Raw genomic sequence first — 12,601 nt, 5'->3', positions numbered from 1 at the left:
ACCACTCCTGGTACCAATTACTGTATTAGTCACTTTTCTGTTGCTGTGATAGAAACACTGACCCAAGCAATTTATAGAAGGAAGAATTTGTTTGAGCTTACGGTTCCAGGGGAATTACAGTCTGTCTTGGCAGGGAGGCATGGTGGCTGGAGGTGGCTGGAGCAGGAGCAGCAGAAGCTAAGCTCTCACATTATCACTCAGGCACAGGGAGCAAGAGAACTGGAGATCTGGCAAGGCTTAAGAACTCTCTAAGCCCACCCCAAGTGACATGCTTCCTCCAGGATAGCCACACCTTCTAAAACCTCCCAAAACAGCGCCATCATCTGGGGACAAAATATCCAATACTTGGAGCCTATGGGGGACATTTTCATTCAAACCATCACAACTATGAGGAACTTGAGCCTATAGGAATGGAGGGAGATCTGTGGGGACCATCCTTAAGAAAGTTTTAAGTGGTGGGTGGTGGCACACACCTTTAATCCCAGCACTTGGGAGGCAGAAGTGGGCGGATCTCTGTGAGTTCAAGGCCAGCCTGGTCTACACAGAGAGTTCCAGGACAGCTGGAGCTACAGGGAGACCCTGTCTCAAAAAGACCAAAAAAAAGAGGGTGAGGAACAGAGGGAAGTAGAAGGAAGGATGGATGGATGAGGGACAGAGAAGGAAAGAAGTGTCTGTTCTTGGGAGGAAATGTGACCAAGTTGAGCCAGACTGGTGCCCTGGTAGGGGAGGGGAACCTCAGCCTCCATGGTGCTAGATGAACATTCTTTATACCCTCAGTAGGACTCCCCCTGTTGCAGGGCCCTGCTGACCACAGCCAGCCCCAGTGGACCCAGGCTGGGACTCCTCACACCCATGAGCAGCTGGAACCAACTCACCGTGGAAGCACAGCAAGTACTCCTCTCGCTGCCCGGCACTATTTGCCTGCACGATGGAGACAGGGAAGCTGTTGGACGAGGAGGCGAACACAGCAGGTGCCAAGGAGTGGTCGTTCTTATCCAGGAACTCTGTAAAAGCAGGCGAGAAGTAGCTTCAGGAATGATTCCCAAGGCTCAGCAAGGCCTGAGCCACAGTGGGGTGGGGAAGATGACGGCAGCCCTACCCTCGAGTGTGTACTGCTTCATGTCGATCTCGTAAAATTTGTTGGTTCCGATGAGGATGCTGTAATTGGTGAAGTGGATACAGCTGCAGGGCTCCGAGGTTTCAATCTCCTGTGACAAGAGGGCAAAAAGGCATGAGAGGTAACACAGGAGGCCCCGTTTCCTCTTCTCTCTGAGCCTCTTCACCAAGCCTCTCACGCCTGTCAAGACAACCAGAGACCTGTTTACTACCTTCTTACTATGCCAGCCCAGGCTTCCTCAGAAAACAAGGCCAAATTCCAATCCCCAAACAGGTGAGAAACACCATTTCAACAAGTAGGTAAAACTTTAACAATATAGTTTTATAGGAGCCAAAAAGAATGAACACCAAATATTAACGCTGGCAATTAGGATGCCGGGTATAATGGTCTCCTTTGAGCTAGCTTATAATGTGCTCATTTCTAATTTGCATCTGCATTATCTACACATCATTATTGCTCCTTAATTATTTGTACCCATTTGTATCCTAATCCTAATATCGTTAAAACAAAACAAAATAGGGCATGCTTACTCAGAGTGGTAGCCAGGACTCATAGATAAGGATTTCTGAGACTTTTCTTAAAGCCAACAGTTCAAATTTAATCATTATCATGATTATCATCACCACAGAGTATTTACTGGTCACCTACCAAGTCTGAAGAAACAATGAGGTATCACAATGCCATGAAAGGGCAGGAAAAAAATAAATCAAACTCAGTTTTGATCTCAACTTTGTAACTTTCGCTTTTTTCCAGTGTCACTATCCTATTTTCAAATCAGAAAAACTTTAGAATAGCCAGTCCCTGACACAAAGGTGGTCAACAGACACCAACTAAGCTAGCCTAAAATGAATTAATTTCATTAACAAATAACAACCTCTACATATAATTCACACCTTTTCACTCTTGGTACTAATCATGAAATCACCAGACAGAAGCCAGGATTATCAAGACACCTTTTCCACACAGGAGTCACCCTCACAGGGTACCCTGTTTCCAGGAGAACCAGACCCCTGATCACAAGTCAAAGCAAGGTCAGCAGTGGCTTGTCCCTTATCAACAGAAACCTTGGGACAGAGAAAGATCCTGGCAGGTGATGCTCAGGACTGCTAACTTCTGAGCAAGAGTTCCTTCTTTTCTGGTGATTCAAAAGGGATGTCTTCTCCATCTGCCTCCAAAGAAAGCAGAGTTTGCTGGACAAGGTAGGGAGGCAGTTCCCAAACAGGAGAAGAAAAAGCAAAGGAAAATTGGTAACAACAGGCTCTGAGATTTCCCAGGAAAGATGCATCTCCCTCTCTCGGAAAGTCACTGTAGGCACAGTACAAAGGACCAAACACATGCCTTCTCTAAGACATCATGCTTTTGACATGGGCTCCCAGGGAGAAGAGCTGGCTGGGTCAGAGCTTACCTTCCGAATGCAGTACTTGCTGAGGTTTTCATTGTAGCGGAGGATGACAACTTTGTTAGGCATGGCTGCACAGATGCAGAGTCCATTCTCAATCTAAAAGGTCATTAGGGAAAAAGAAAACGTGTTACCAGTATGAATACTAGCTCTATATCAAAATGAGAAAAGGAACATGATACAGAGCAGGTTTCCTCAAGCCCATCATTAGTGATAGCACAGACCAGCTCATTCTCTGTGGTGGTACAGGCAAGAGGTCTGTCTCCTGGACACTGGAGGATAATGGTGTGTCATGACCTTAACTACCAGAAGCCTGCAGCACCCTCAAGTTGTGACTCCCTCTAGATAGTACCAAATGTCCCCTAGGGGGGCAGAATCATGCCCTGTGAGAACTACAGGCTTAGCTGGGACCCAGAGAAGGGCTTGGGATCCATCTGACACCACACATGTCATATATATGTGCCTTTGGCTGGACACAGACTTTTCTGACAACAGTGCCCTGAGGAGGACCAGGTGACATGAGGAAGGTGAAGGATGGCAGTAGAAACTGCTGCAAGAATTGAAAGGAACTTTGCATGGTGGTTAACTTTCATTGTCACCTTTGTGATTTGGAATCCCTAGGAAACACCCCTCTGATCCTGTTTAGGAGAACATTTCCAGAGCAGGTTAACAAGCAGGAAGACCTACCCTCGATGTGGGTGTGTTTCTGTTGCTCTGATAAAATACCCCGACAAAAGTAACATAAGGGAGAAAGGTTTTATTCTGGCCCACGGGCCAAGTCCATCATTGCAGAGAAGCCAAGGTGGCAGGAGTTTGAGGCAACTGATCATAGGATATCAGGAAACAGAGACCAAAGAGTGAATGCTAGATCTCAGCTTGCTTCGCTCACACTATACAGCCCAGAAATTCCCTGCTTAGAGAATGGTCCTGTCCACAGTTAAATGTGTCTTCTCACATCAAGTAGCATACTCAAGATAATCCCCCAGAGCCTTTCTCCAGGTGATTCTAGATTGTCAGGTTGGCAATTAACACTAAGCATCATGGGTGGGACCATCCAGCGGGCTGGGGTCTGAGTACTGAAGACAGAAGGGAGAAAGGAGGAAGGCTAATGAGGGCCATCACCATCGCTCTCTGCCTCCTGATCCACCCGTATGTAAGCAAACAGCCTTGCACTTCCACTGCCATGATGGACTGACTGTCCTGCCTCAAACTGTGAGCCACAAGAACCCCTTCCTTCCTTAAGTTGCTTCTGGTCATGGATTTCATCAGAGACAAGAAAAGTAATAAATACACTTTGGGTCCAGAGGGAAAAGTTCATTGCTAGGATCTATAAATAAAGAGTTCTACAGAAAAACACTTTCTAGAACAGTTGAGCCCCTTTTCTGTCTCCCACAGCTAGATCTTTGCCTTTCATCAACAGTGGAAAGAGGTTAATTGCTCACATCAGTCCTAAAAATGAAGGTCAGTAGCCAAAGGGGGTAGGGTTAAAACAGAGGATAGGAAAATGAACGCTACTAGTAATGCTCTTGTAATTTCCAGGGATTTTATAATTTACATTCACATCTCATACTTTTTTAGTATTTCAAACAACAAAATTATTTATAACAAACACACTAATTTCTGGAAGCTAACATATACATCTCTAAGTAACTCATTGTTCACAGGAGACATTTTAAAATATGTGAAATGGTATAAAGAGTCCACACCAAAAACTAGGAGGCCAGGAGAGACAGCTCAGTGATTAAGAGCACTGACTGATCTTGCAGAGGACCCAGGTTCAGATTCCAGCACCAACAGTGACTAACATCCATCTGTAACTCCAGTTCCAGATAATGTGATGCCCTCTTCTGCCTCCGTGGGCACTGAATGCATATGGTACACTCACAAACTTGCAGGCAAAACATACATGCAGGTGAAACACTTGCATACAATAGAAAAATAATTTTTTTAAAAGATACAAGGCAGTGGGGATAAGCGAACCTGAGTTCTATGCTAATGAGTTCCAGGCGAGCCAGAGCTTACACAGATAGTAAAACCCTGTCTCCAAAAAAAGATAAATACAAGGTACAACTAAAACAGCAGTTAGAGGAAAATGAAGAACCTTAAAATGCTTATATTAGAAAAACACTATAAAATGTAATGAGCTAAATAAGAAATTAGAATAGGGAAAGTCGGAAAACTAAATGAAAGTTGCGGGGGGGCAGCAAAAGTCAGTAACAAATAATGCTACAATACAGACAATAGAATGAAAAATTGCTCCTTTTTGGGTCCAAGCAAACACATGCCACAGTACATGGGTAGAGGTCAGAGGACAACTTTTGGGAGTCAGTTCTTATCTTCTGCTTTGTGGAGTATTGTAGAATGTGGTCCTCTGAGCAAAACAGCCATCATCTTCAACAGATCAACTGTGACTGCTTGTAAGAGACCATCTAGAAGATCACCTGCAAGTCCAGCTGCCACCCCCCATTTGTATGTAATCCTGCCCTAACTGTATGTGACTTGGGGGCAGGCATCTCTGGAGGCGCTAGAGAATACAGTCTGGGGAAGGTGAACTGAAGGAGGGGACTCCATCTACTTGGCTATAGGGAAACCATCATCTATGCTGGATGAAGACTTTCCAGTACAGCAGCTTTGAGGTTACCTTTACTCCTAAAACGATTCTATAAGTAAGCCTGATAAATGCATTGGGTCCCCAGGGTGAATGCTGGGGGAATTGTGCTTTGGTTTTTAGTTAGGATCCTATAATGAGTTAGACACTAGCTACATCTCACTAGTGAAAGAATTCTTGGAACACTGAGGTAGCACCTGTCTTGTTTCTTCCACTCTGTGCACCCAGGTTAGCTGGCCTGAGAGCTTCCAGTCACTGTTTCCATCTCTGCTTCCTATCTCACTGTACAAGTGTCACTGCATCCAGTTTTTTACATGGATTCCAGGATCAAACTCAGGTCAGAGGGCTTATGTAGCACGTGCTTTTACCTGCTGAGCCATCTTTCCAGCTAAAGCTGCTCTTTTCTAAAGATAATGAAGTTGCTAGGCATGGCAGCTCACGTCTGCAGTCACAGCATTCAGGAGGCTGAAGCAGGACTACTGCCACAAGTTTGAGGCCAAATTGGATTACGGTACCAGACCCTGTCTCATAGTATCAAACACCGCCCCCCAAAAAAGATTCATAGAATTTACATAAAAGATATGGGGGTTGGTGAGATGGCTCAGTGGGTAGGGGCACATGCAATATAAACCTGACCTCAGTTCCATCCCTGGATCCCACATGGGGGTAGAAGAAGTAAATTAACTCCACAAAACTTGTCCTCTGACCTCCACACATGTGCCATGGGACACATGTGCATCCCCCCAATAATAATTGTTAAAAATTAAAATATTTGGCATAAATAATATTAGTCCTAGAACAGACACCTCTGAGAGGTTGGTCAAGTATGTAAGATGTGCTTGGTACATACGCTGGCACTGAGATACAAGAGGTAGCGGGTTTATGGCAGAAATCCAACAGTATCAGGAGCTCTACAAATGCTTGGTTCCGATGCCATTAGCATCATGTATGTGTGCGTGTACACACCTATACAGTCTTAGCTTTTTCAAAGAAAAAATTTTAAAGATGCAAACAAGTAAGTGTATTTATGTGTGAAATCTCAGTATGCTAAAAACCACAAGAAAATTCACTTGAGTTCTGGCAAAGTGGTTTCACTTTATACGGTTGGCTCTCGGCACCCTCGGGGCTCTGAGGATGTAGATTCAGCCAACATAAATAGAAAATATTTGGGGCAGGGGAATGATGTCTGTTCAGAACATGCTAAGAACTTTTCTTGAGATTATACCCTAAGTGATACAGCATAACAACAATTTAACAGCATTTAGTGTTATAAGTAATCTAGAGATGAGTTAAAGGCCATGGGAAGATGTATAGGATTATATGAAAACACTCCATCATGCCACACAGAAGAAAGGGCTGGGGCATCCCTGAATTTTGCTAGGCTGCAAGGGGGGGCGGTCCTAGAACCATTCCCTGACAGACATAACTTAGTAGACACAACTAAATAAAAATCATAAATTAGAATTTGTAAATTTCTAGTAATAAACACCCTTTCGTTCAATTTAGACATAAGGTTCCACTTTATATTATTCTAAAGATTTATTTTGTATTTTACGTGTATGTGTGTCTGTGAGCATATACGTGTGAGTGTCTGAGGACAGAAGAGGGCAATCCGATCCCCTGGAGCTGGATTACCAGGCAATTATGAGACACCCATCATAGGTACTAGGAACTGAACTCCCATCCTCTGCAAGAGCAGCATCTTAACCACTTGGCTATCTCTCCAGCCCATTAATTTTAAAAGCTCATCATACACACACATACTTTAAAACTATGGATCATCCTTTACTTTCACTAACTTTATTCTCATGTTTCTCAGACATTTCCTTCAGATTCAAAGCCTGGGCAAACTTCATCACTACCCAAACTATTTACATGCCAAAAAGAAGTAGCAGAGACTTAACCTGGTCTGAGACACCCAATTTTCAAAGTCAACTCAGTAAGTTCTGTGGGAAGAGACGTGCCACTGATTTCTAGAACATTCTGCCAGCAGGGGCTTGAGGGCAGTTTACCTTGCCAGCAGCAAACAAGTGGCAGCCCTTGACAGCTTCAAATATGTTGGGTGAGATGTCCGGCTGGGCGGGAAGGTGCGACTGTGCCAGGGACTGCTTCACTTTCTTCACGTCCACCAGACACAGGGCCCGCTCTTCTCCTGAGAGGGAAGGAACAGCGGCTGTCAGGGTAAGGCCCTGACGTGAAGTCACAGAGGGAACTCAAGTTCTAGACAAAGAAACCACGAGAGGGTGTGTAGGCAGATTAGAGGGCACCTCCCATTAAAATGCACGGGGTTTTAAAAGTACTCGGATTCTGCAACAGTTGTCTACATACAACAAATGGGGATAGGACCCAAATGTACACACAAAATTCCTTTACATTTCACAGTACTTTCTGGGCCCTTGTGATTTGCTTGAAGCCTGTCTGGGATTATGGAACTTTCTATCTGTGGCATTGTGCTGGCACCTGAGGCTTTAGACAGTGTAGTATTTGGGATTTTCTGATAAGGAAACTCAACCCATAAACAGTCATCATTTGAGCCCATCTAAAATGAAACCATATGACCTTTTAAAATTCAGAGGGAATAATTTTGCATACATAAAATTAGAGAATGTCAGCTGAATTTCAAACATGTTGCTAATAAAGGAAAGAATGCTTTATGGGGCAATGAGGGGAGACACTATAAAACACCAGGCTTGGACCATCCAAATATATTCATGTCATGACAAAGGAAGGATGGAACTGTTCCAGAGTGAAGACACAATTAAAAGTACTGTGTGTAATCCTGGGTTGGATAATGAGTGATGGTGGATTAGCACAGAAAAAATTTTTTTAATCATGGCTACCCTTAAAAATCCAGCCACGGGGGCTGGAGAGATGGCTCAGCCAGCGGTTGAGAGCACTGGCTGATCTTGCAGAGGACGTGGGTTCGGTTCCCAGCACCCACATGGCATCTACAAACCGTCCTTAACTCCAGTTCCAGGGGAATCCGAAGCCCTCTTCTGACCTCTGCGGCACTGCACGACATGGGTGCACTCACATACATGCAGAAAATACACTCATACACATAAAATAAAAATAATAAATAAAATATTTTTAAAAAATATCCAACCATGGGTAATAGATTAGATAGCTGTATTACAGCAAAGGCTAAATTTCCTGAATGCAAAAATCGTACCATGTACTATTCTGTATGATACCATATGATACATGTGACTAGGCAATGTAGAGCACTGAGCAAACCCTAATGTCAACTATGTGCTTTGCTTGGGTGATAATGATGCTTGTGTGGGTTTCTCAAAAGCAACAAATGTGCAGTCTGGTGTGGATAGTGATGATGCAGCAGGCTGTGTACATGAAGAGGATGGGTACACAGGACATCTCTGTACCTTCCTCTCCATTTTGGTGGGAGTCTAAAGCTGTTGTATGAATTAGGAAGGGAAGAGGCCAGGGAGGGAGAAGAAGGCAAGGCAAGCGCCAAGATCCAGAAAAAGTCAGTGCCTTGCCATATTTACTCACTCTATGGATCTAGCCATACCTGAAACAAGATCTAAGCAGGGTTATTTTGAACACTAAGGCAATAAATTATGGTTTTTCCTTTAAAGGGCAGGGGAGGTGAGGAATGTAGTTCAGTTGACACAGTGCTTGTCTGGTATACATGAAGTGTTGGGTTCCATCCCAACACCACAGAGACCAGCTGTGGTGGCACACACCTGTACACTCAGCACTCAGAAGGTAGTGGCAGGAGGAAAAGAAGTACAAGGTCATCCTCCAGCTACACAGAGGGTTCGAGGCCAGCCTGGGACGAATGAGGCACTGTCTTAAAAGTACTGTTAACAAATAATGAAGGTAAAAATAGGTCACAGTCATGTGAAAGAATGTCCCTGGTTCATAGGTTCATATGTTGATGAACTTGGGGGATCATAACTATAATTAACTGAAATGGTTCAGGACAATGTGTGCGTGCGTGCGTGCGTGTGTGTGTGTGTGTGTGTGTGTGTGTGTGTGTGTGTGTAGAGAGAGAGAGAGAGAGAAAGAGAGAGAGAGACAGAGAGAAAAGACCTGTAACAAAATGTAACAAAAAGTAAGTGGTAAATCCAGATGAAGGGTCTATCAGCACTGACCAACTCAAGATCTGGTAGTAACCATGTAGTGATCATGTGCAGCGGTCATGGCCCACACTGGGACTGATGCAATTAGAACAAAGGGCTTGATGCCTGGCAAGGTGGTGCCTGCCAGGAATTCCAACCCTTGAGAGGTGGAAGGAGGATCAAGGCCAGCCTGGGCAACATGAGACCCTGTCCAAAAGAAAAAGTGTGACATAATCTTTGAGGCTTGGCATTTATTATGGTTTAGATATGGTTTGGGGATTACTCAAGGGTCCATGTGACTGGAGGCTTGGTCCCCAATGTCTTGCTGCTGAGAGGTGCCAGGAAGCCTTTAAGAGGTAGTGAGAGCCTAATGGGAGGTCACTGAGAGCACACTCTTGGAAGGTAGCTCTCAGGAAAGGACTGTTAAAGAAACAAGCCTGGCTCTACCCACTTCTATGTGCTGACACAGTCAGCCAATTCCTGTACTTGCTCCTGCCCTGCTGGCTGCCATAAGGTGAGGCAGCCGAGGAGGAGCTCTCACCAAGCCAGCACTATGCCATTTGGACTTCTGAACTTCCAGAGCTGTGACATAAATAGACCTCTTCTCTTCATCAACAGCCTGTCTCAGGTATTTCATAACAGTGATGAATGCTGACACAGCATTCTTACTTGGCATAACAGTAAGGTGTTCTTTGGGAATCTCAGATTGTGTCTGAACACTGAAAGGGAATTAAATGTGGACAAAGTTGAGGCTTGGCATCAACAGACTCACAGAGAAAGGAGCCAACCTGCTGCTCCAACCAGCTACCAGGAGGCCTTCTCTTTCTGTATCACCAGCATGAAATTCAGCTCTCAAATTGTTGTCTGTAAAATTAAACAAAAAGGCTGTGTCCTGGGCCTCCCACCTGCTATCATAAGGAGCTTCTCCAGGTCCTTGATGATATAAATTTGGAAGACTGCTCCAATTCCTGGGATGTGGGTTAAGGAGTTTTTCAAGACATTCAGTGCATAAAGCCCTTCCTCGGTGCCCACCAACACCACCTGTGAGGGCAGAAGTCCAAAGACAGAACATCTGTCACCATGACAATTCCAGCTTGAAGAGCTACAAAGCCAAACCACCGCCCCTTGTTTCCTGACAGTGTGTGACTGCAGTCGGACACCTAAGCACACTGCCTGGAGAATGTACCTGGTCGCTGAAGGGCAGGGTACAGTTCATGTCGAGCCGGTCATCACCCTCCAGTTTCAGCAGAGAGTTTCCAAGTAATTTCTTTTCATGTGTAAAAGAAAAAAAAAAGAAACAGAAGAAAAGGAGACAGTGAGATCAAACTGTATATAGCCAAATCATCCAGAGAGAAGCAAGTTTAAAGACAAACTTAGAAACACACATCTGCTCCCTGTTTGCCCCACTTTTTTATTCCCAGTGCTGGAACCTGAACCCAGATGCTAGGCACATATGCTAAGCATGCTACTCTACCATGGAGCCACATCCCCAGCCTCTGGCCCCATATTTTGATCTGTGTTCCAAAGGTAAGACATGGGTGTTATTGGTCTTTCTGGGGCAGCTGTTAATTAGTTTCAGAGTTATAACTTGGCTTAGACACACAGTAGGTGGGGACCTAGGCACAGGGCATTATGGGATAGCAACTGATAAATTAAAGCTATAGAGGGTTAGCAAGTCATTAGGAAGGCTGCTTGCCCAGCTAGGCCACAGCAAAGCATAACAAAGCATGGTGTCAGCAGCGAACGATACCTCTGGTACTTTTTACCTGAAGCCACGCAGGCAGACACTCAGAGGAAATATGGTCACAAGCCTATTGCACACATTAACGTAGACTTCAGTAAAGGGCTCATGCATGAAACAAGACAGTTCATCTAAACAAGCCTCTCCAGGAGGCTCATGGTTAAGAATTTTCCAACTGCTCTGTATCTGAAAAAGGCTGTCTGATCGTCAGCAGCAAACGCCAATGAGCAATGAGCGCCGCCCGCACCCTGGAACATTCCAGGGGGAGTGATGCCAATCAAGGCACACCTACATTTCTAACATTTAAGGACAAGTAGGATTTCAGACCTGCCTACGGAAGAGCAAACACTGCAGAAGCAGCCAGAAAGGTTACAAAAAGCCTTCCTGAAGTACAGGTTCCTGTTGGCAGGCCCTCCTGCTGCTTCACAGTTGGTGGTCAAACTGCCTGTGACTTGAGGACCTCATCTGAGTCACAGAAGGACAGACTTCCTTAAAGCACTATAGCTCCTGTGATACTACAATCAGGCTGACACTGCAGTTTTCCCCGCTGTAGTAGAGCTGAGGGAGGCCTACTGCTGCCTAGAGCCTGTACCTCCAATACCACAACAGTCCTGGTCATGGTCCGAGCTGCAGCCATCACCTCTCAGAGAGGCAATGGGATTCCCATCATTAAGGTCAGGGCCCACGTCACCACCCTGCAAAGAAGCCCCAGTACCCACAGTCATACTCACAGCATCGGCTTCTGCCTTTTCCCTAGAAACTCTCCCACCTGCAACAACTGATTCTAAGGCTGTGACCCAGCGCTGTTTGTCAGGAAAGCTGGGTGCGAGCAAGTAGAGGGTTCTTCCGGGCCAGCAGGTAGTATGAGGGTGAGACTCCATCTTCAGTATGTATGGAACATCTAGAAGATTTCAGAAATGCACAGGATTGGGTGTGGATTTCCCCAGTTCCCATTGACAGGGTGGCCTTGAGGGATCAGAATCCCACCAAACCTGGCAAACTCCCAGTTCCCATCAAGTTGAAGGAGTCAAGAAAGTTGGTCCTTCATGGCAGAGTCAACCTCCATCACATCCCCCTCCAGCCTTTCCTCATCTGTCAAACCCAGCCCCCTACCCCCACCCCGCCAGGGCAGGGCACTTCCAGTTCCTACTCACCTGCTTTGGCTGTATTTGCGAGTTCAGAAGCACCAACGGCACCATGAATAGATACATCCCCATCGGGAAGGCACAGCTCAAATTCTTCCACCGGCCTCTGTCCAGCTTGGTACAAAGAGGAAGGGCAGAAAGAAAAACAAAAGAACAGGACCAAGAACGAGGGAAGAGGAGAGAGAGAAGAAGGACGAGGGGGAGGGGAAGGGAGAGGAGGAGAAAGAGGGAAGGGGAGGGGAGAAAGAAGAGATGGAAACAAGAAATGCATATGAAGAGAGCGCACAAGACAAAGAAAGAAAAGGTGTGCAGAGAAGGCAGAGAGGGAAGATAAAAAAAAATAAAGTGTGTCAGATGAGTGGCACAGTCAACTTTCTGATGACGTTGCGGATTTATGAGCTAGTTGACAGGCAGAAGTTCTCTGGTGTATTAGCAGGTGGAATCTTCGGGGCGGCACCCTGCGGGTTCTTCAGGGGGGAGACCTATAGACGTGAGTATCGCACCAA

At 45.4% G+C, this 12,601-nt stretch overlaps 1 protein-coding gene across 10 annotated transcripts in view; it reads right to left on the bottom strand.

Moving 5' to 3' along the window:
* Nucleotides 1–12,601, bottom strand: part of Cit (citron rho-interacting serine/threonine kinase) — a 190,177-nt gene that overhangs the window by 12,645 nt on the left and 164,931 nt on the right. For 6 of the 10 annotated variants that reach the window (XM_029559280.1, XM_029559281.1, XM_029559285.1 and 3 more), the window contains 9 exons: nt 12,105–12,209; nt 11,682–11,851; nt 10,976–11,020; nt 10,396–10,476; nt 10,115–10,250; nt 7,137–7,276; nt 2,523–2,615; nt 1,100–1,208; nt 876–1,004 (listed from right to left, as the gene is read on the bottom strand). In XM_029559280.1, coding sequence (XP_029415140.1) covers nt 876–1,004; nt 1,100–1,208; nt 2,523–2,615; nt 7,137–7,276; nt 10,115–10,250; nt 10,396–10,476; nt 10,976–11,020; nt 11,682–11,851; nt 12,105–12,209 — 1,008 coding nt within the window. The remainder of the gene's footprint in view (nt 1–875; nt 1,005–1,099; nt 1,209–2,522; nt 2,616–7,136; nt 7,277–10,114; nt 10,251–10,395; nt 10,477–10,975; nt 11,021–11,681; nt 11,852–12,104; nt 12,210–12,601) is intronic. The other 4 variants (XM_029559284.1, XM_029559286.1, XM_008824412.2 and 1 more) reach the window with 1 other exon arrangement.

This window comes from Nannospalax galili, unplaced genomic scaffold (assembly GCF_000622305.1).
Source record: "Nannospalax galili isolate Female #2095 unplaced genomic scaffold, S.galili_v1.0 scaffold769, whole genome shotgun sequence".
Lineage (NCBI taxonomy): Eukaryota > Metazoa > Chordata > Mammalia > Rodentia > Spalacidae > Nannospalax > Nannospalax galili.
Note: the sequence above shows the minus strand (reverse complement) of the source record. Positions and strands in the feature narration are given on the sequence as shown.